This window comes from Sphaeramia orbicularis, chromosome 6 (assembly GCF_902148855.1).
Source record: "Sphaeramia orbicularis chromosome 6, fSphaOr1.1, whole genome shotgun sequence".
Classification (NCBI taxonomy): Eukaryota; Metazoa; Chordata; class Actinopteri; order Kurtiformes; family Apogonidae; genus Sphaeramia; species Sphaeramia orbicularis.
The window spans coordinates 26,639,124-26,662,886 of record NC_043962.1 but is presented as its reverse complement, the minus strand read 5'-3'; the positions used below and the strand labels follow the sequence as shown (position 1 = coordinate 26,662,886).

General features: G+C 39.6%; 1 protein-coding gene across 1 annotated transcript; it reads left to right on the top strand.

Moving 5' to 3' along the window:
• Positions 1–642: 642 nt before the first annotated feature.
• Positions 643–18,833, top strand: hgfb (hepatocyte growth factor b). Its single transcript, XM_030137560.1, has 18 exons — positions 643–781; positions 2,199–2,358; positions 2,567–2,679; positions 3,287–3,401; positions 4,976–5,124; positions 6,379–6,499; positions 7,482–7,600; positions 9,262–9,427; positions 9,529–9,662; positions 10,925–11,018; positions 12,259–12,389; positions 13,123–13,152; positions 14,179–14,284; positions 15,353–15,427; positions 15,564–15,713; positions 15,803–15,909; positions 16,428–16,570; positions 17,066–18,833. Exons 1-18 carry the CDS (start codon positions 733–735, stop codon positions 17,243–17,245), a joined length of 2,142 nt encoding a protein of 713 aa, XP_029993420.1. The 5' UTR covers positions 643–732; the 3' UTR covers positions 17,246–18,833.
• Positions 18,834–23,763: the final 4,930 nt, after the last annotated feature.

Sequence of the window (23,763 nt, the reverse complement as noted above, 5' to 3'; positions counted from 1 at the left end):
GATTGATAGAATAAGTGGATCAACAGTGATTTAGCTTTTTATATCAGTAAATGATTTTGGTCACTGGTGGGTATTTGGGTCTTTATGGGTTAATGCACAGTTTTAAAAATCTAAATACCCTGATTCTCAGCATTCGAGTGATAGCATTATAAGACTTTAAGGCCCTGTAGGTGTAAGGGGCATAAATGGGATAAAGGGTGAGATCAGGGACATGGGAAGAACTAAGGATCACAAAGAAATAATAGAAATAAAGAACCACAGGTTACTAAATGTAAATGTATTTTAGTTTTAACAGGCACTTGGAAACGCAAGGATCATACTGATAAGGGTATGAAAATGACCTGTTCTGCCATAATCAACCTTATCACTGAAGCTTTGGCTTTAGTGACATTAAGGCCAATTAGTAACACTGAATGGAGAATGAGTGTGTGTGTGTGTGTGTGTGTGTGTGTGTGAAGAAATGAGACACAGCCAGATAAAGTCAAAAAGGAGAGGAGACAGACAGAGAGAGAGAGAGAGAGAGAGAGAGAGAGATGGTGAGAGAGGAGGGGAGAGTGATAAAGTCATACACGTACAGAGAGGGAGGGAGAGAGGGAGGGAGGCGAGGAAGTACTTAGAGAGGAGACGCATCCTCTTTGCAGTGGTGGAAGCAACATCTTCTGATCGCAGTCCGACAGCACAGTAAGCTGCAGCTCCAGTTTGGGTCTCAAACTATTGTCCTGTGACGCGACGATGTGGATTTACAAACTCATTTTAGGATTGTTCATCATATCCTGCTCTGGTAAGTTTGTCGAAAAGTGTTTCTAAGTGCCGCGGATGGTTCTGTATCATCTACTAAGGGGCTGGAGCTGGTGTCTGGAACTACAGCGCATTGGTGGAACCAGATCTGTCATTGTGGAACTTTATGATTTGCTTTTGTTAATATCTAAACAACACCTCTGCGTACTCTTGGTCTTTTACGGGCATGTGTTTACTTGTGATATTTGCATCCTCGCAGTAGTTGGAGTGCGTCTTAGTGACACAGTGTGTGGCCATAGGGAAGCTGTGTGGAGAAATCCCATGCGTAAAAAGGACAGCGACGCGTTCGGTTAAGAGTCATTACGCACGATCCAGCGTGGGGTTTATTCATGTCAACTCCTTCTGTAGTATCGTTGCAACATCTTCCTGCAAGAACGCGTCCCAACCGCAAAGGGACGCACTCAGACTCAGGCCTGTGAGTCATATTAGCCTATAAAGAAGGGATTTGATAAGACAAGGGGATTTAACCCCCTGTCCCATAGGGATGACCCATTTAAAAAACTAAATGAGTGAATCAGTCATCCCATAACCCCAACAGAGTGCGATTTCGCGGCTCATTGCTCCTGGGCACTCAGGCAAACACAACTGTCGAGTGTGTGAACACAAGTTGAGGATCGAACAGGTTGCACCCAGCATCCTAATATATTTAAATATCCTGCAAGAGAAGGACCCACTCTTATTTTCTTTTTTACTGTTTATATGATAAGAGCTATTTTCATTCTGTAGTTTTACCCAGCCAGAAAAAAACACTCCACTTATAGATAGTTAGTTTTTTCTGTGTTGGTAATAGCTCTTGACCTGAATGCATATAGGCAGATAAAATAGGTAGGTGGAGGAAACAGCAGGAGGAGGCATTGGTTTTCTCTCTAAATGTAAATGTCAACCTTTGATTCTGCAGAGATGCAGAAAACCTATTTGCAATAATATAATCCCAACACAATGTGTGTGTTGCTTGTGTAGCTCTGGGGAAAGTGTGTGTCCCATTAGCTCCTGTTGAACTGTTAAAACAGAGTAATTCACACATTTACTGTTACTCAGGCTTCTCCACCTAACTGGACTCCTTACACACAGACTCCCACACCAGGGAAAGAGTGTTGATGGACTTAAGTGTGTGTTCACCACAAAGGAATACAATGAAACAAATATAATGTAATGAAGACGCTATTATCCCTTCATTATTATTCATTAGTGTCATACTTTAAGTAATGGTTGCCTGGGTCGTGTCTGAGAGACTGAAAATGTTGATATGTCGTGGCCAGACAAATATAGGAGTAATACTGCATTAATCTTTCCAATTTCAACTATGTCTTTTACTGTTATAATAGCTGTGGGGCCTCAAATAACAACTGTTAAAAGAGGGGTAAGTGGGTTGAATGCTTGTTTAATTGATTTTATTTCAGAGGGCAGAAGAAATGCGCTCCAGGACTACCAGAGGACAGATGGTGTCAGACTGGTGGTTGTGTCTCCTGATTCTTCCCACTTCACCAAAAGTAGGAAGCTGAGTATGGCCAAGTGTGCCAGAGCATGCAGCCGCAATAAAAGACTCCCATTCACCTGCAGGTATGTCTTTTATGACATTTTTTGCACAATGTATATTATTCTCCAGTATAGATAACTGTCAACTAGCTGCTTCAGTCCATGCTTTGAACGTTCGTTCTTCTCATTTGGCAGTTTTCCTGCTCTGCATACTTATGTAACACCTGTGTTAACTGGCCATTATGTTCTTCACACTTTCTGTCTTCCCTCTGCCTCCTGTCCTTCTCTCCAGAGCCTTCCTCTATGATCATAAAAACAGGAAATGCCAGTGGCTGTCATTCGACAGGAACTCACCAGGAGCCCAGACCCATCAGGACTTCAACTATCAACTCTATCAGAAGAAAGGTATCTTTTCTTCCTGCTCAACTAAAGTGGTGTCTTCCTTTATACTATCTCTCACCCCAAACAAAATGTTTCTGTATTATCTCACTTTAGATCAGCAACATTGTTTCAGCAGCACTTAATTTAGAAAATGTATGGTTAGAACTGCAAAGATCTTACATTGATTTTTAGATGGACACCATCCTCAAGAGGGAGACGAGGAAGGGCAAGGACCAGTGTCGTGTTTATTGTGTCTCAGCACATTATGGTTCATTTTCTGTCATTAAGCGGTTTGTATAAACTATGGAAAGCCCCTACTTAAACTCACTTCACTGGCTGGCTGCACACAGCAGTGAACATGTTAGCTGCATAGCGTATTTTACTAGATCCAAATGTTTTGCACAAGATTAGGAAAACAGATTTCACTTTTGGCATTGTCCTGTCTTTGTTAAGCTCGGCATTATAAGTGAACATCCCCTTCTGTCTGCTTTCTGCATCAACCATACTGGGGCTGTAAACACAACACTGCTCCGGTTGTTGGCTCATCACACTTACTCACACTCCTTCACTGTCACTGGTTTCAATTTCTGTCTCTCCTCATCTTGTCTCTTCTTTTCTGTCTTTCCTTCAGACTATGTCAGAGAGTGCATTGTAGGTACAGGGCAGAACTACAGGGGACGGAGGTCGGTGACAGTGAGTGGAATCCTCTGCCAGGCCTGGGCTTCTCCTATTCCCCACGAACACAAGTAAGAGTTTATTTTCACCACTATGTTAAACAAAGTAGTGTTAACGCTGCTTCTAACTGTTACTTTTGGCCTGTTAGTGATGCAATTAGCTAGTAGCTTAAGGCTACTCTGTATGTGTGTATGAGTATGATATATTAGGGGTTGATTAGGCTCCTGTGAGCAGTCATTCATCAGAACTGACCTCATTGTAACGCTTTACGGAGTCACAGATCATTTCCTGCTGTTGCCCTACTGTTTATCTAGGTGTGTGTGCACATATGTGTGTGTGCACTTCAGCAGAATTAGGATCAAATCTAATATGCACCCAAGGTTAAGCCTAAGATATATACCCTCACAAGCTGTTTAGTTTTTCAAACATGCTTTCTAATAGACTAACTCTTCAAAGACAAATAGCAAATGAAAGGGATTTAAAAATCAAGCAATCTGTAGGATTATAGCAACATAAGTGTTGATCTTTAGTAATTATCTGGTGGGTAGTTATCGCTTCACAGCTAAACATGTCTGTTTAAACACACAGTGTTTATGGATACATATAGGTTCTTTTTCCAGTTCAAGGAGTGATGGTGGTAGAAATAATACAAAATAGAAGCGGAATAGAGAAAATGTTATTGTGAGACAGATATTCATAACCATTAAAGAGCCTTTTATACTACACCTTAGATCTTTTTTTTATCTTCCTCTGGGTACCTTATTACTTGTTCACTCTCCTCCATTAAATGATGTTAAAAGGCTTTGTAGTGAGTTGTCGCTACAGCAGAGGGAATCAATGAGGGCAGTGCACATTTGTACCTCCAGTGAACCTGCTTTATCAGGCTGCTATTAATGCCTTTGTAGATCAGGTAATTAAACCCATGTGTATCATACGCTTTGTATGTTTTATCAATCAGCGTACAGCCACGGGAAACTTGGCACACACAAACGCACACGACACACTCATAAACACACAAACACACACACACACACGACATAAATTGCATTTTTATCAGTGAAAGACTTCTCTTTGTTTGAATACCCAGCAAAGACATTCTCCTTTCTGTATCTGTCATTATCCACTCCACTGAAAGGCTACTTCAGAACTTTATCTTTTCATCATCATTTGGGAAAGCACTGTTTGACTCAAAGACTTCACTATGTCCATCACCACAACTGGTGACCACGGCCATGTGTTTTCCTGATGTAGAAGAAATGAGTCATATGTCAGTGTGTTTATATTAGACTTAGTACCAGGTTCATGGAAAACTACCACTGTTTTTGCATATTACTATAATTGATTGACTATAAGAGAAACATTTTTCTCTCATATTCAAACAATATGTCATAAACAGTTTGATCCTTTACATATGTTGTCAATGTCAATTAATTTTTGCATTCAAAGCCCAAAAGCAGGATTTATTCAGACTTAAGCAGCATTTCATTCAGCAGTGAAAAAAAGTCCTTCTGGTAGTGATAAAGAGGCATCAGAAACTGTGGCCTTGGCTGTTTTTCAAAAAGAGTTTGCGCTGCATGCTAGCTACACTGTTTTGCAACTGGCCTTGTACATGTAATTGTGTCTGTGCTTCTGCTCCTGTTGACAGATTCATGTCTAAGAGGTTCAAGAAGAAAGACCTCCGAGAAAACTACTGTCGCAACCCTGACAACTCCACTGTTGGACCATGGTGCTTTACCACTGACCCACAGCCACACCTCCGACACCAGGAGTGTGGCATACCGCAGTGTTCACAGGGTAAGCTACACACAAAGACACACACACACAAAATATGTCTCTTTATATCTAAGCAGGCATTTATCTTAAAATAATGCCCATTCCACACTGCAAATTGCCTCACCAATTGAGGCCTGATAGTCTGAAATGAGGTGCAGCAAATTAGGCAATCACATACTGCTGTGGACTAAGCAATGCTGGCTCTAAATGTGCGCCCTTCTACATCGCTGTCTGTATATGTGTGGGTGCCCAGGTTTTCTTTATTTGCTGAGACCAGCTGCAGACATTTCCAGGTGTGTGGTTCAGTTTATGCTGTCTTGTCTCATTTCATCAAGTTTTATATAAAAAAAAAAAAAAAAAAAGAACCTTAAGAGGATCATGTTGGAATGCTGGGTGAGATTAGTACCTCTTTGGTCTGTAGATAAATTGTAGGATATTTGCTGTGCCTATCATGAGCAAAGAAGGAAATAGCAAAATTTCAGGTATAGGTTTTTATTTAAAAAACAAACAAACTTAATTTATGAGAAAAGAAGCACTTTCCCATCAGTTTTTTAGGCCATTGTGTTACATGACACATTATAAATGTCAGTTACTGATGTTTCCCTGAAGAAAGAAATGATAATGACCTCTGTTATCTAATCCCTGAGGATTCATGCTGTCAGAGGGGTTGTTCCCTCTGCATGTATGACACTGGATCATGTTAATGAGGAACCAGGCTGTGGGTCGATAAGACAAGATGGGAATCCCTTTTACTCTGCAGCTCACATATTGTGTCCCACTGGGTTATCACAAGTTGTACAACAGAGATAATGACTTTTTGTTTTGATGAAATGCCAGCACTCATTCTGAAAAAAATACTGGAAAGGTTTCTTAAGAAATTAGTTGGAACCATACACACAAACAAGGCACAGACACACTTGCACATGTAGCCAGTGGTATAAAATGTGCTCTGTCATGACAGCAGTGGACTCTTACACATCTGTTTCTAATCTGGTTCTCTCTGTTGTTTACACTAGACACTGTGTACTACCCACCATGAAAGTAATGGATCAAAGAGATTTTACCTTCATTAGTGTGACACATAATATGCGACTCCATACATTAAGTGTTTGTGTACACAATCTCTTAACCTCATGGAGATGTATTGAGTATTTATGAGCAGTTTTATTGCAAAATGTTACCAAACTATTTGTTTAATGTGTTTATCTAAGCTGTTTGCTCTGTGTTTGTGTGTGTTTGTGTGTGTACATGTATGCGTGTGCTATTTCTGTGTAGTTGAGTGTATCATATGTAATGGGGAAGATTACAGAGGTCCTATGGACCACACAGAAAGTGGAAAGGAATGCCAGCGGTGGGACCTGGAGGAGCCACACAAGCACCTGTACCACCCCAAAAGGTAATACACATAAATGTGCACATGTGCATCCAACCGCAGGGCACTGAATTATACATGCATATACTTAAACGAACAATTTATAAATTATGGATAAAAATATTGTGAGTACAAAATGTGAAATACACAATAATATGTTCAGTAATAATCTGTAAATGCAGTAATTGTATGTGATTGTGGTGCGCTTAGTCTGGAGATGAAATGATTTGGAGCTAGCCACTTTGCCTTTCCCTGAAGGAATACTATCAGCATTGTATTACAGTGTGTAATTGGGTGTTTTCAGCTGAACTATGCTGGGAAAACTCTTCATTCTGACTTAATTGTTTCAAATTCCTTTAGCTTTTCGAAGATAATGTAGCAGACTTGTGTCCTGCACTAAAATGGGGCCACACTTACTTTTTTCTTTTGAGAAAGGTCATACATTTTAGTCTGCATTAGTATTCCTACTTGATCTTTATTTGTATATCCATGAGTGTTCATGCTGGCTACGTCTGCTCCAGCTACTCAAATGGCAGGTGGTCTGGATTAGTGGGGACTCGTTAACACATCCTTAATCATCCCAGTGTTTGTGTAAATGGGGTCCCAGATTGCTCATAGCACTAATGTAATGAGAGGGTCCCAGAGCCTGATACTACATGCCTGGAGGCTGCAGGCCTGAAGGGATGGAGGGCTTTAGGATGACTTACTGCAGAACACCTGTAGTGGTGCAGCCTATTATCTTCCTCACTCCCTTGAGTTCTGAACAGATTCACAGATGGAGAGCTTGCACCATTCCAGTTATTAATGCTTCAGTTGCATGCAATGGTGAATTGTCTTTCACTCTTCTGCTGTTCTCATAAGGATTCAGTATGGAAGTGGAAAAAATGTTCTTTAGGCTAAGAATGATGATGTTACACTTAGAGTTTTGCTGAATTTTAGGTCAAAGTAATGTTTGTGTAAAGGTTTTAACTCTTATGAAGCCTTTTTTCTTGATTGATTGCGTTAGATATCCTGACAAAGGCCTGGATGATAACTACTGTAGGAACCCAGATGGACGCCACAGACCCTGGTGCTTTACGACAGACCCAAACACACCCTGGGAATACTGCAACATCAAAGCTTGTGGTAAGCATGCATGCATGTTTGTTTGTGTGTGGTTAAATGTATTACCATTTCTCAGGCATGTGAAGTTGAAATCTACACATATTTTCATAAGGGTGTGTTTCTGTACAGGCCCGTGAAGTGTGACTGACTGCACCAACATTTACATACCTCTTCCGGTACCTTTCATTTCACCACTCCTCTCCCTCTCATTGGCTCACACTGTCAATACTCACAAACACAGGCATGCAGACTACTCTTAGACTCTCTGTTATGTCTTCTCTAATAGCCGGAATGTTTATTTTTCCCCCTGTGCCACTGGCCTGCTGTTTATTGTTCTATGCCAGTGACTACGTGCGGCGCTTAAACCACAAAGGGCTCGGTTACTGCTCTGCATTAACCTCCTGTAACACATACAAGCACAACACGATGGTCATACACACTACAGGGAGATTTTTATTACACCTTACAAATGTGGTATTATTAGCTGCATCCATCCTAATTAAGAATACCTTCACATTTTCTACTGTATATGCTTATGTTACACAATAACGGGTAATGGGTCAGACACTGTGGTCCTTCAAAACATAAAACAGAGAGAGCGCTGGTGTTATTGTTGGGCTCAGTATGTGACCGGCCTGTTTGTCTGCTAGATTCATCAGCAGTCCTGGCACCATGTTTACTAGATGGCACTCCTCCATGTGGACTCAGTGATTCACTGTTCCCCCTGTTTTTCCCCCATCTCCTGCACTCTCTCTCTCTCTCTCTCCCCCTCTCTCTCAGTCTGATATGGGAGTTTGTTGGGACCAGACCAAGTTTACGACCCAGTTAGTCTTAATCAAAACAAGGCAGAGAGGAGAGAAAGAGAGTGCGAGACAAAGTGTTCTTTTGTCAAGGGCTGCTCTTTTGTTTACCGTCGCATCCAGCATGTATCTATTTTTAGACGTACAGTATAGACAGAAAAATGACCTGCAAATCAGTACCTTTATACATTCCATTGTTGAGGCTAATGAAGATACACAACTTTTCTGTAATGAGAAAAACACCAGATTTTTACCAAACTTGTGCATCATAAACAGGTTAAAAGCAGGTGGCAGCAAGATGAGGCTGTTTAGTCACAGTCTGTAGAACCTAATATTAATCTGTTTCAAGTTATCTGCTGTTTGTTTTAGCTATTTGCATGTTTTTCCATTTCTACATACATAACTTAATTATTTACCCATATATAAATATTGTTTATTTTATTTTTATTTGTATTTATTTTTTGGACAACTTTCAGTAATACTTAAAATTAAGGGGTATTAGCACACATCAGAAAATATTTTTGGAAACAAAGCAATATCCACAGGCAGTTTGGTATTTGTAGGTTTTTTAACTTTGCAAAAATGCCATACGTTATTTATTTGTAGTGTTTTAACTTTACAAGAACATTATGCCTGAATCAGTCTTTAAATCTGTTGTGAAACAGTGTTTTGCTTGTGTTTTTTTTTTTTTTTTTTCAGTTACTTTGTGAAACTCGACATAATTTGAGTCGCTAATCTGCACAAAATGTTAGCACTTCAAAATCCAAGCTGCTTTTTGTCTTGGTGTTTACACTAAACAAGTGATTCACAAGTGAACAGGCTGTAAACAAATGAAGTGTTAGATTCTTGTCCTCACCCCATGATATGTTTGTTATTTCTCAGAAACACCTCCTAAAAGACATGTGGAGGAAACAACCGAGTGTTACCAGGGCAGAGGAGAGGGCTACAGGGGGACGGTGGATGTGACGCCCACCGGACTCACCTGCCAACGCTGGGACTCTCAGTTTCCTCACAACCACACATTCATACCTCAAGCCTACCCCTGCAAGTGAGTCAGATGCTCAGAATGCACATCCATCCACTCATTCACCCACCCGCATATGCTCATATCTCAACATACTATTGGATGGCTTTCTCTGTGTTTTCCAGGGACCTGAGAGAGAACTACTGTCGGAATCCAGATGGTCAGGATTCCCCGTGGTGCTTCACCACAGATCCAAGAGTCCCCAAAATGTTCTGCACCAACATCCCTCAGTGTGGCACTCCCAACAAGCCTGTCAATGGTGAGAGATGAAATAATAATAATGATAATAATAATAATAATGGATTAGATTTCTATAGCGCTTTTTTTTTTGGGCAATCAAAGCGCTTTACATTATTGACCCATTATTCATTCGCTCTCCCATTCCCCCTCTGGTGGTGGTAAACTACACCTGTAGCCACAGCTGCCCTGAGGCAGACTGATGGAAGTGTGGCTGCCAATTCACACCTACGGCCCCTCCAACCACCACCAAACATTCATACGTATTCATACACCAGTGTGAGTAGCACTGGAGGCAAGGTGGGTGAAGTGTCTTGCCCAAGGACACAACGGACAGAGTGGGATTCCAACCGCCAACCCTTCGGTTATTGGACGACCCGTTCCACCTCTTGAGCCATGGCTGCCCAATAGTACTCTATACTAATAATAGTATAATAGTCTTATTTGACACTTAAAACAGCACAATAAGAGCTGATTTTGTTACATCTGAACCAGTAAATATTCAGGATTTTCATATTCTGTGGCCCATAGTGTGAACATAAGATGCAGTAACTACACATCTTGGTTTGTAACAACATTTTGGATGTCCCTGTGGAGGACTGTAGCCCTATAGGACTGTGGGAAGGACTGACCAACAGGCTTCACATAAATGGACTCTGACAGCGGCTCAGGATCGTCAGGTCTCACTGGACAGTAAAAGATGGAGTGAAAGGATTAGTGCTGGATGGGATTCTTTCTGGGATAGCAAGAGATTTGGAAGTAAAAGATGTAGATCTATGGCTGAGTACACAAATTCAGATTTCCCAGGGGATCTTAGGGGTATTTCTTAGAGATGTGGCCTTGCGTTGGGATTATAAACTGTCGGAGTTTGAGTTGTGGTCTACCCATGAGGGCTGAATATGTTCCCATACAAAAATGAGATTCAGGGTGACAGGCAGCTACCAAACCTTATTTAGAACTCATGTTTTCTAAGGCATTATTGTAGATGTCATCTTTCTGCTCTCACTTATGCATATCTAGTAACAACCATGATAGAACAGAAACTACAGTTTCATTTTTATATTGTAACTGAATCAGCTCTTTTTATAATTTGCAGTACAATAACCTACTGTAGTGGTGCGTGCCACATATGTGGTGTGTGGCAGACAAAGGCATTTGTTGTGGTGATGTTGGTTTAAGCAAGGGTAGTTATCTAGAAGTTCTTGTGGTGCAATTTTGCTGTTTAAATCCTGAAAGACATAATACTTGTTTAATTTTATTATCTTCTTTTTTTCTTCAATCCAGACTGTTATGAAGGCTTTGGAGAAAATTACCAAGGAGAGCAGTCAAAGACTAGATCGAACCTTCCCTGTGCTCCCTGGCAGGACCACAGCAACAGGTCAGTCTATTTGATCCCTGCTACTTCTTTAACCTAATAACTTTCCCAAACTCCGCTGTGATGCACAAAACACAACTGCACCATCAATAAAGCACAGACAAGCACCGCTGTCTGAAATAAAGATCAAGATGTCACACGGCTCCCTGACATGAAATCCTTAGGAGTCGAACAGTAACTCAAAGTGTTGAATTCTAAGAGGTCAGCGAGATCAAAGCAAGCCACTGAAAATTGGCTGAGGACATATACATTTCTATCAATGGGGGAAAAGAATGTTTGAGAAATCTGTTCTTACACATAATTTTCAGCATGACAGCATCAGTGAGGAAGGGAGTGTGTCTGTGTTTTTATTAAACCATGTGTGTAAACCTGAGACATAGTGGTTAGTGTGGAACTTGCCCTATTATTGACCTCTAGTTAAGCCCTATTGTTGTTAACGGATCAAGTCGGCCTTGTGTTTCTCAGAGGGGAAAGTGCTCCTGCGGGTGCACTGACTAGCCTCTCCTGAATCTCGTAATGGCTAGAGAAGTGTTTCCCTGAAGATGACCTAACTCAGCAGGAATGATTCTCAGCGCTAACTTGGCTGGGGGACATACACTTCACTTCCCACCTTTGACCCTGAACCCCCTTTTGCTGGAACACTTCAAAGCCAATCAACCGCGCTGCTTGGCTCCCGCCAAGGGGTCACAAGTCAGGGTTAGGGAGGCACAGCGAGACCTGGCTGTTAGAAATATAACACACGCAAACACACAATGGAAAAGCTGGATTGTTACAACTTGGAATCCAGAATTCCCTCCCTTTTCCTTTACATTTCTATGTGTTATTTGTTAAGGAATTCAGTGTGGGAAAGAATTCTGTTTGTGGTTTTTAAATCCTTACGAGAATACCCTCATGTGTGGGATATGTCTGCATGAGCATGTATTACATAGATTTGTGAGTGTAGGTGGGTGCATACTGTCTCAGTGAGTAATTCCTCTGCAGATCACCTCCTTATCCTGTCTTGAGGGAGAGAGCCTACACAGCTGTGTAGTTGGTCTGTCCAGATCATATCTGGCTAGATTCGTTCAGCTTTTACTAATAGTTATAAATCACCGGGAAATCCTTTTTACTTTCATCAACAGAAGAATTATCTGCTTAAATGAAAAAAAAAATCCCTTTATTTTGAAAATATCCTTCAGGCCACACTTAACAGAGATAAAAGATAATTTAAGAGATATTTGTTTGTTTATTTGTGTGTTTTTAGCGGTGAGAGGGTCTTACTGATGGGAGGACTGGAGGGAAACTACTGCAGAAACCCTGATAAAGACAAACACGGTCCCTGGTGTTACACAAACAACTCGGCTATTCCTTGGGACTACTGCAATGTAAAACCATGTGAGTGTTGTATAGATGTTCTATTTATCAAAACTCTCTTTTCACACACACACAGCTGGCAGCATGTAGATCTGTCTACACTTTCAGGTCAGTGCATGTCAGAGAAGATTAACAACCCATCAGGAAGACAGGGGAGGGTTACTATTAACTATTCCCACATGGAACAAGAGCCAGAGGCATCATGTCTGTAAATGTGAATCTTTTTACCTGTAACTTTAGAAAGGTATTCACAGTGCTGCTTTTTCATCACAAGTAGCTATTTTATAAGATTAAGTTGGTTGTTCCAAAACTATGCCAGTGGTAATCATACTTTACATCCAATTTATTATAGTTTTATTGTCCTTTTAAAAGAAAATAAAACACAGACAGAATTTTCACAGAATTTACAAAACAAAAGTAAATTGCATTAGTTTTTATACACGACAGAAATTACTTTCAGAAAAATACATTAAAAAAGCCTAAAGCTGAATACTGCCAGCTAAAACGGTGACTTTATGTGATTTGCAGTTTGGAGATCAACCAGGAAAACACACATTTATTCCTACAGGGCTTCATTTTCAAACACCTACGGATTACAGCAAAAAAAACAACAACAAAAAAGACAAATAGAGCGGCCCCCGTGGTCTTTTCTGTGTGGCCACTGTGAAATTTACACCTGTGTGTGAGGCCTTCTCTTATCTTGTACCAGTTAATACTTTCTGAACCCCTTGTTTGTCTCGTCTGCTCTGTACAGGTGATGCTTCGCAGAACACTATTCCACTGGGTGAGTGTCTCTGTCAGCTCGTCTGGCTGTGTTTGCAGGTGGTTTAGCTGCTGATCTGTATTTGATAGCCTCTGAGGCAAGAATTGGTGTTTTCAGAACCTAAAGGAGTCCTTTTTTATGTTCAGCTGTTATGGGACATGAGGCGGGATATTATATTTTCATGGCAGCGTCTCTTTCTGTGCATCGATGCATGTACGGGGGTGGACGTTTATACTGCATTGTGTTAATTTATCTTTGTCTGTGATTTAATTTCTGTACATAATAATTCAACAACAGGGACGCGAACTCTAAACAGTTTAAATTGGTCCCATGTGTTACGAGAACACATTCAATGATTACCGTAATTTATGGTCTCATCATAACTTGTTATATTTTATATACAGCGTACTAATGATTATGGTAAATCATTAAGCAGCACAAATGCCTCATGTGTCACGTCTGAGTATATATTATCTTTACAAAAAAAAAAAAAAAAATGCAGTTCATGCCTTTATTTGGTAGAGATAGTAGAGAGAGACAGGAAATGAGGGGAGAAGAGAGTAGAAAGAAATAGTCTGGCCAGCTGGGAATTGAACCGGGCATTTGCTGCTCAGGGGCTTTAGCAGCTCCACTGAGAACCAGGTCACCCAAACAATATGTCATCATGAACTACACCACTGCCTGTCTGTCCATCTGCAAGTCCAGTTAAAGCTCAAATGTCATGTATGTACGCATTTAATTATGAATGAATGGATGTTTTATTTAGGAAAAAAGCAGGACGCCACCAACAAAAGCAAATGCCTGATGCAAATTAACAACATAAAACAGCCAAAATAGAAATTTATAGTGTTATATAAAAGAAATACTTACTATAATTTTACTGATATTTAGACATTTAAAAAGGAGTGGGAAGAAGGAAACACTTATTAAATTCCACCCCTTTATTACAATACCACAGACACTGTATATACATCTGTGAATTAAATTGCATTAAGGAAGTTGTATTTCTGAATTGATGTGTGTCCCTGTGTGTGTGTGTGTTTCCAGGTGAGCTGTCCTCTGTGGTATGTTTTGTCCATAAAAGAACTAGAATTGTGGGAGGAGGTCCAGTGAGCATATCGGATGGTAGCTGGATGGTCAGCATACAAAAAGGGTATGACATCTCTATTCTGCTTTATATTCCACACATTTTCTTCCACAGCAGGCCTGTCTGCCCAGACAACCCTCAAATCCATATATAATTCATTAGGGTAGGACATTTTAGGACATTTTTGTTCTTAGTGGCCTTTCAACTCTGCTTACAAATCACACTGCCACATGTATGCAAAGACTTTTCAGCACATATTTTAGATACACAGCAGCCTCTGTGCGGTACATTCATCACCAGTAAGTATTTTTCAAACACAAATAGATTTAGTCAAGCCGAAACTAAATTCATGTTAAAGCTTACGGAGTGCAATAGTGTTCCTCTGCCATATGGAAAAGCAAAGCTGCAGTTATCTGGTGTTAAACCGGTTGTCTAAATGTAAATAAAATACAGCAATACGGTATGGGCTGCAAAAATATCTTAAGCCTGTGTTTCCTAAACTTATGGGACCCACTTGGTGGCAAAGCTGTTCCTAATCAGGGTTAAATGTGGAGCAATAATATGATATGTTCATTCGTTACTTCACCAAAACTGTACAAAATGCAGACGAGAGACCTCAATTGTAATAAAATGATGGGCATGATGTGAAAGAGTCTACAAAAGTACTGTAAAAGACAACAAAATATTAACAAAAAAATACAAAAAAGATGCCGCAAGTTTAAAATGGATTTAAAAATGACAACACAATACAATACAAAAAAGAGACTTTCAGAGAGTGTTGTGACAATGGAAGAGTCAGTAACGATGTTTGAGAATTCATTACATAAATTTAGGTCTTGAGGAGATGCCAACTTTTCCCTTTGGGTCTTGAGTAAAAGAAGTTTTGGAAGCACTCTGGTAAATAAACTGTAATAAATTATTTGTTGATGATCTTGACTTACAGTTGGTTTATATCCAAATAAACTATACGTGACTATATGAATTTAACTGAACTCAGACATGGGTTCCCCTCTTGTCCTTTGTTAAATCTCGGGTCTATTTAGGAATATTAAATAAATGGGTTTACACAGTTACAATTCTATGTACTCACAGATCATTTGACCATGTATAACTTGTTTATTATGCTCTTTCCAGATCAGTACACTGGTGTGGGGGGTCACTAATACGAGAGAAGTGGGTACTCACAGACCGGCAGTGCTTCTCCTCATGGTAACTTCAATACTTGTGCATGAAACACAGTTTGTCGCCTTTTGCTTAGTCTGCCCACCACACAGATGCTCTGTAAAAAGTAATAAATGTGGAATATTTCAGTGTCAGGTGTGAACTCTATGTTTTCCTTCTGCAGTGTTCCAGACCTCAGTGAATATAAGGTGTGGCTGGGAGTCTCTGATATTCAAGAGGGCACTGTCAACTGGTCTGCGGGGCAGGAAGTCAGCATAGCTCATGTGATATGTGGCCCTGAGGGGTCCAGTTTAGCCCTCATAAGGCTCTCTAAGTAAGTATCTGAATAATAAATCTAAATGTATCTACTGTATATGTGGTAGATAATGGTTTGCACTTTCTGTGTTTGTTAAATATATCTAGGCCAGCCCTTCCAGCAGACAATGTGCGCACAATTCAGCTGCCTGTGGCTGGGTGCTCCATTCGAGAAGGAACAATATGTAAAATGTATGGATGGGGTGAAACCAAAGGTAATGATGATGGCGTTCATCTATATTCTTGAGCTATATTCTTTCTTCACTGCCACTCTTGTATTCATATCTACTCTTCAGGTCAAGGTCCACATTTGCACTGTACTGCATTTATCTTTAATAACTCTGGATTATTCACCATATTCATTCTTTAAATGATTGAAAGAGCAGTTGCCTTAGTATATAATAACGCATTTTTCTCTTAAATAATTGGCTATTGTATAATTCAAGCCATATGTTTTTTAGCCTCAGGTCAGTACCACTTGTTGGGTGGCCAGTTATATAGAAGGGATGAAAGAAGATTGATAGTTTTAATAAAATGAGAGTCAGAAATATGTCAAGATGTTGTATAAAACCATTTACACCTCCCTCCATGCTCTTGAGAAAAAGAAATGTGCTGCATATGTTAAAGTACTGTATTATTTTACAATACAAGAAAGTCTCAGAGAGGTGGTATTTGTGTTGTATTTTCTACAGAAGGATAGCTGCAATACAGCTGAACTTTTTAACTCTTTCAGGTACTGGCCATGAAGATGTACTGAAAGCAGTCAACCTGCCCATTGTTAGTAATGAAAGGTGCAGAGATATGCACAGAGGGAGCCTCCACATCACCAACACCAAGATCTGTGCAGGAGGAAACAGGAATGAAGGAGTGTGTGAGGTAAACTGTGTTTTGCATTCTTTTTAACATGAGATGTAATCAAACATGAGGTGTGATCAGATGAATTATACTCAACTCAAATGGTATGTTCAGGGCTTGTTGTTAAACAAGCTCAGGTCTTTAGACCTTTGGATACGGTAATTGTTCCCAGTGTGAATTTACGAGGATATTAGCGCCTTAGTTCAGCACAAAACCAGCGCTTTCAAAGCTCAGTTTGATCTAAATCTCAAACAAATGTTCTGTAAATCCATAGGCTTAATATCCAGGCTGTTGTAAATAGAGCAGCTGCACCAAATTTCATCAGTGATCAAAGCCTTGGTTTTGTGGCTTTATAGCTTAAGAGGAGAGCTGTCCATGTTGATAAACACTCATGGTGCTGCCTGTCACTAGGAGCATAAAAATACATTTTGCTTTCATTCAAAAATGTAAACAGTGATGATGGCCATTTCTCAACCCCTGTCGTGTAAAATGTGATATGTATGTGTTCTTTTACAGAGGGATTATGGTGGCCCCCTTGTGTGTCAGGACGGTGACATCAGGGTAATTGTAGGAGTGAGTGTCCATGGCAGAGGTTGTGCTCGAGCCAACCAGCCTGGCATCTTCATCAATGTACCCTTTTACACACAATGGATCTACAAGGTCTTCAAATATTATCCTAACCCTGAAATCATCTAGAGACCCAAATAGAGAATATAGCACAACATGGACTACACAGCTTCTACTTCTGCAACTCCTGTGGTGCTCTCAGGACACCTGGTTTCTATGTTCACACCTACCCCAAATATAAATAAGAAACTGATCTGGGAAAGAGTGTTTAATGGATCAACAGAGGGGATGAGAAACACATCACTGATGTGACACTAAAATCCCATATGGTGATCATGGTGAATAAAAACTGATAATGTTCAGATGGTAGAGGGGGGAAATGGACTGGAGCTGGAGCTCTGGTTGTAAAATATGGAGCTAAAAACAAGCTGAATGTTTCAGAAACAAAGAATGTTTCTTTGATTTTTGGGAGCTGAACTAATGAGACCAGGCAAACAAGAAAGTGTTTATCATCTGTTGTTTATGATTTTCATTTAGTAGCAAATCCACCAGAGTAATATGTGTGCATGTGAATAATTTTGATTCCTGGCATTACTTGAATGTTTTCAACACCAAAGTGCAGTGGTTCAGCAGCTCCATCTGTAGAGAACATCAATGGGCCACTTAGAAAACTATCCACTGGTAGGGCGAATTTAAGGGCACTCTAACAAGCTCCATGCAACTCCAGGTGCTTAGATAAAGTGGTCCTTATTGTACATAGTATTTTAATGAGTGTATTTGTAACACTCTCAAGGTGATTTGGGTCTTATAGATCTATAACAAGAAACAATGAATGTTATGGTAGGCGAATAAATTATGTACAGTTTGTTATCTGCATTTCAGCTTTCAGTCATGTGCTTGTCTCTTATTCTAACATTATCACTAAGCCATTGACTGTATATATGAAAATGTTTGCATATTGTGTAGATAAAATGAATGTACGGCAGCCAAGTAGGAATTGAAATTAGCAGTAAATGTCCCATTCATGTGTATTAACATCCTGTTCTCTTACTTCATAAAGGTAATTAAGTATTAAAGGCATTGGACATGTGTGTGTGTGTGTGTGTGTGTGTGTGTGTGTGTGCGTGTGTGTACGTGTGTGTGTCTGTATGCTGGTGCATCTGTTTCCATACATTTTCCTGCAGCAGTGTCAGTATGCAAAACAAAACTGCAGAAGGATAGAGTGTGTGTGAGTGTGCATGTTTGAGCCGAAGCTGAATGAATTACCATCTCGCCACACTCAGACCTTGGCAGACCCCCAGTTCCTATCCTCTAGTATATTAGAGTCACAAAGACTGTCACTTCAAACTTAGTCATGAATGGAGATGCTTCATTGGGATGACTGAATGGTCCTTGAAACAAATTAACACACCGTTCCTACTAGAGTTAATGACTGTGATGGCTTTATATTAGAACTGCATTACGTATGTATGAGTGAGAAAATGTATCTGTGTATGTGTGTGTGTGTGTGGGGTGATAAAAGAGCACTGAAAGATGCTGCAAGCTGCTATATTTGAGAGGATGTACAGTACTGTCTGATGATCATGTTCTTATGTTTAGTATATGTCTTATCCAATATGCTATATGTTAAACCCTCAGACATTATCTGAAATGTTAAATATTTTCTGTCAATATATTAAATGTTTTTATTCATTGTTTGAATTCTCTGATTGAGTGCGCTGAATACTAATGTTTTTCATGTCAGTCACTTCTCCTTCTTGCTGCATAATTAGATAAAGGTTGTTATAGTTACCTACCAGAAGATGGCACCACAGTAGCATTGAGACTATGGACGTGTTGTGATAATCAAACTAATCTTTCTCTCTCTCTCTCTCTCTCTCTCTCTCTCTCTCTCTCTCTCTCTCTCTCTCTCTCTCTCTCTCTCTCTCTCTCTCTAACACACACAAACCTACACACACAAACCATTTAAGCCTAGTGGCTGTTCTTGATCAAATACTATGACAGACTGGCCATATTTTGCTGTCACTCTATTCACAGTTTAATAGACAGGAAGTGAAAGATAGATATGAGGGGCATACAAGTGTGTGTGTGTGTGTGTGTGTGTGTGTGTGTGTGTGTGTGTGTGTGTGTGTGTGAAGACGCTGAGAAGTAAGGTGGGTGACGGTGAAGGGGGGGCGGGGGGGGGGGGGGGGGGGGGGGGGCTGAGAGGTGGAGATTAAATGCTGAATCCATTGATGCCGTATTAAGGAACTTATGGAGCAAGCAGAAAATACACAAGGATCGACATTTTCTGTTGCTATGCACACTGTGTGCACTGTGCACTGATGCTGACACAACATGCACGTATACACAATAATACACACACACACAAACAGAGCACTCTGTGATAACAGATATTGTTGAAGCATCAAAGGGAGATGAAGTGAAAGAAGTTTGCTTTCATCTACAGGTCAGCTGGATGGACATAAAATGTAGGCATAAATACGCAGATGGACAGACAAGAGCACACATGCAAACACACACACGAACACAGAACGGCTGAGCTGACCCTGGTTCAGTGCACCAAGAGATCTACAGCATACATGAGGCTAATGATCCAGAGAACATGGTTTGTGTCAGGGCTGTTTATGCTGGCTTGAAAGCACTTGTGCATGTGTGTGTCTGAGTGTGTGTGTGTGTGTGAGAGAGAGAGAGAGAAAAGAAGTGTGTTAGACAGAGAACAGACTGAGAAATGCACTTTTACTCATGAACCCAAAGGCTCTGTTTTTCCATGTGTATTCCAATTTTGATCACAAATAAGCTTGCTCTGTTTAAAATGACAAATGGGACAATATGTGACTAATAAATTATGTAAATTAACTCTCCTCTCATTAAGACTGTGACAGAATTTCCTTAAACATACTGTTATAACCTTAATGAAAGAAAGATGAGTTACTGAGCAGTTCACACAGACAAGTGCAGTTTGTAGTCGTGAGTCGTATATCTGCTGTTACTGGGCAGATTCAGACTGCGCTGGGATGTTGGATAAATGTGACATTTGCTGATAAATTTCAAAGTAAAGCTCTAGTTGTCTGGCCATTGAAATTCTAACACAGCAGCAGGGTACTGTGACTTGTCACCGCAGTCGGCTGATGATTGCATCTGCAGATCTAGGTGCTTCTGGTGACTTCTCAATCCCCCTGTACGTGTATGATAAATGAGTGTGTGAGGGAGTGAATGAAGTGAAGAGAGTGGTTGAGAGGAGTAGGAAAAATGAAGAGACTGATTATGCCAGGGAAAAGCTTTTATAAGCCACAGGTCTCCCATTAGAGATCATCCAGTATCAGACTTGGTCAAGAATATCTTTCATTATCTAATAAGGTCTTTGTAATGTCATTTAACATCTCTTGAGCTATTTTTCCCCTTCTCAGTGGACTCATTTTGAGACTATGTTTTGAGAATGTATGTGTGCATATTTCAGTTTCAGGTGTCTGATTACAACTGTTGAGGCAGAACGGAGTGTGGGTGTGGGATAGTAATAAAGCTTTTAAAATGTCTCTGCCCATATCAGTTTTTCATCCTGTAACTCGACACATACAATTCCGCTCTCACACTTCATTTAGAATCAAGGTGATTCTTACTTTTCATCCTTTGTTCAGTTACAAGGCCAACAGTCTAACGAAGCAAAGAAAGTAGATATGCACAGTTTTCTCATACATTTCAAAAAGGAAATACTTTGTTAGACTCTGACAATAGCACCGGCAACATAAAATTGCAACTTTCTCTGGGGACTCACTAATGCATATAGAATTTTCAACAGCTTAAAATGTATTTGCAGACTTGCAGAATGCCTGTTATTAAGGTTCTCACCAACCTGACAAAACGCAATTTTATTGAGCCTGCCAGACAATTATAATTCAGAAACGGAGGGATCTATATGCAGCATACATAGTAGAACACAATGCTCATGAAATTAACTGTCCGAATCAAACCAAGAGTTCAATAAGCTCCAGCCAGACTGACTGATAGAATGACTGACTGACATGAATGACATAAAGTGTTGAAGAAAATGGATGGTTTTTTTGACATGGTGAAATGAGTTTTGTTTCTGCAGATTTGTGTGACTGAAATGAGAATGGCATGACTTGGCAAAAGATATTTGTTCTGACTTTTATTCATTCATGAGCTTAGATAACAATGACATCATAGCATGTGCGAATATAACTGGTACTAATTCTCTCACAAATTTTTCATTTTTCTCATAAATCCACTGTGAAGTTGTGATGAAGCTGACATTAACCCATAAAGACCCAAGCAGCCACTGACGACCAAAACCATCTACTGATCTAAAATGTTTTTTGATCCACTAATCCTACCAATCCATGTCAACAATTGGTGTAAAATACAGTTCATCTTTTCATGGTCATCAGATATGACCCATTTGGACATTCAGAGGCTCCATGTGGAAACACCATCATCTTCTACAACATTGATTCACCAGTAAAACCCATGGAGTTGGATCAATGACAGTGGATGGAAACACTGGGTTTATGTTCAGTTAATGAGACATTTTGCAGAAAAAGACACTTTATCTTCATTTTTCTCTGTTTCTGATATAATAACCCTCAACTTTAATCTGAGCTTTTATGAACATCTACATGATCAATAAATTAAATATAACAAAATACCTGATGTTCACTGAAAAATCACAAACTACAGAGAATTATGTCATAATAAATTGTGATAAATCACTTAACAAAACTTCGAGAAAAATATTTTGGAACTGCCACAAAAGTAACACTGGGTCTTTATAGGTTAATCAACAGATTTCACCTCAGAGCAGAGAGTAAAAAGTGACGCTGGTCTTAACATACTTCTCCACATACAAAGGCAAAGATGTCATTTGTATTTATTGTATTTTTCTGTTTCTTTACTCTACCTCCACTTAATGCATACCTACAAAGCATATCACTATTGAACTTTATGTGTGAACCATAGGCTGTACATTAAGATGGACACCGTGAGAGCACTTCAGATTTGTAGCCAAAGTGTCTCAATCTCTCCCTGGTGACTAGATGCAGAGTAGGTCATAAATCTCATCCTTCCAAAGTCCCTCTATGGGATTTTGACCAAACTAAAAACTGAAAGAACACATTCAGTAAATGTTTCCCCAAGGTGATTTCAGCCTTTTTTAGGTAGATTTCATGAAGCTGAATTGTGTTAAAACTGTCATCTAACTGATTGGTTTGTTTTTAATATGTTATTTGATGCTATAAAAACAGATGACTGACAGCTCTAATGACCAATCACAAATCTGTCACACACATGGCTGAGAGCCAATAAGGCGGAACAGTTCCTGGAAAAACTGTTTTTAAAGAGAAGTTTAAGGGAACCAGGGTGTTTTGGAGCCAGCAGGTAGTTGCCATTAGTGGTTCTTGCCTCTGTGGCATCAGCATAGCCTTTATCATAGCAAGCAACAGGTGACTGTACGCACTGTTAAAGACCGGTAGGTAAACACACACTGATGGAATTTTAAAAACCTGTGGGCCTAAATTTTACATGTTGCTCTATTTACAGGAGAACTTACTTCACCACATTTTCAATCTGTTTTATATGTCATGTATTGTGTATGAGAGTTTTTTCCGTTCATGGTCGCTGACATGGGTATGAATGTTTACCCCGCCCCCAAAGGGGAGGCAAGGAGTGTTTTTGGTTTGGTTTGTTTGTTTCTCTAGCAGCAAAACTATTGGTTGAATTCATACCAAATTGAGTTTATAGATTGCCAGTGATTCAGAATAGATGTGGTTACCTTTTGGGAACACTAGGTCAATGTTAAATTTTTTTTATGAATTAACAAAAGTTTTCCCATTTACTTATAATGGGTGAAATTTTAAATATTTGTAGCAGCAAAACTACTGGTTTAATCCATCCCAAATTGGGTTTATAGATTGCCAGTGACCCAGAATAGATGTCACTACATTTTGGAAAAAGCAGGTCAAAGTTTAAATTTATTATGAATTTTTTAAATCTTTTTTTTTTCCCCATTTACTTAAAATGGGAAAAATTTCACATGTCTGTAGCAGCAAAACTATTCATTGAATTCATACCAAATTGGGTTTATAGATTGCCAGTAACCCAGAGTGGATGTGGTCACATTTTGGGAAAAGTAGGTCAAAGTTCAAATTTTTAATGAATTTTTAAACTCTTTTTTCTTCTCCCATTTACTTGTAAGCGAAATTTCAAATGTCTACAAAAACATCAGTTTATAAAGGCAACTGATGTGCTGACATCACCACATGCATAGACATGATGACATCAGCTGGATCGATGTCAAAATAAGCTTCAATACATGCGAGGGGCGGGGTTTGTTGTGCCTGGCACCACTTGTTTGCTTTGTTGTTATAGCACTTCTCATAGAAAAGAGTGGATTTTTGAAGAAGACAGTGAGAGTTAAAAGTTTTTACTTTTTGTAGCAGTGCAGAAAAGTTGGAAAATGTATGACAGGCAAAAAAAAGAGGACTATAAAATACAATATATCTGCACGTCATAAGGTCAAAAGATGAGCAACAATTTGCTGGGGGGGTTTTTCACAGTATACTCACATCATATTATCAGGTGCACATTTTTTCAATATTTTAGCAGTTTTCCAACCAGAAAGTGAAAAAAGA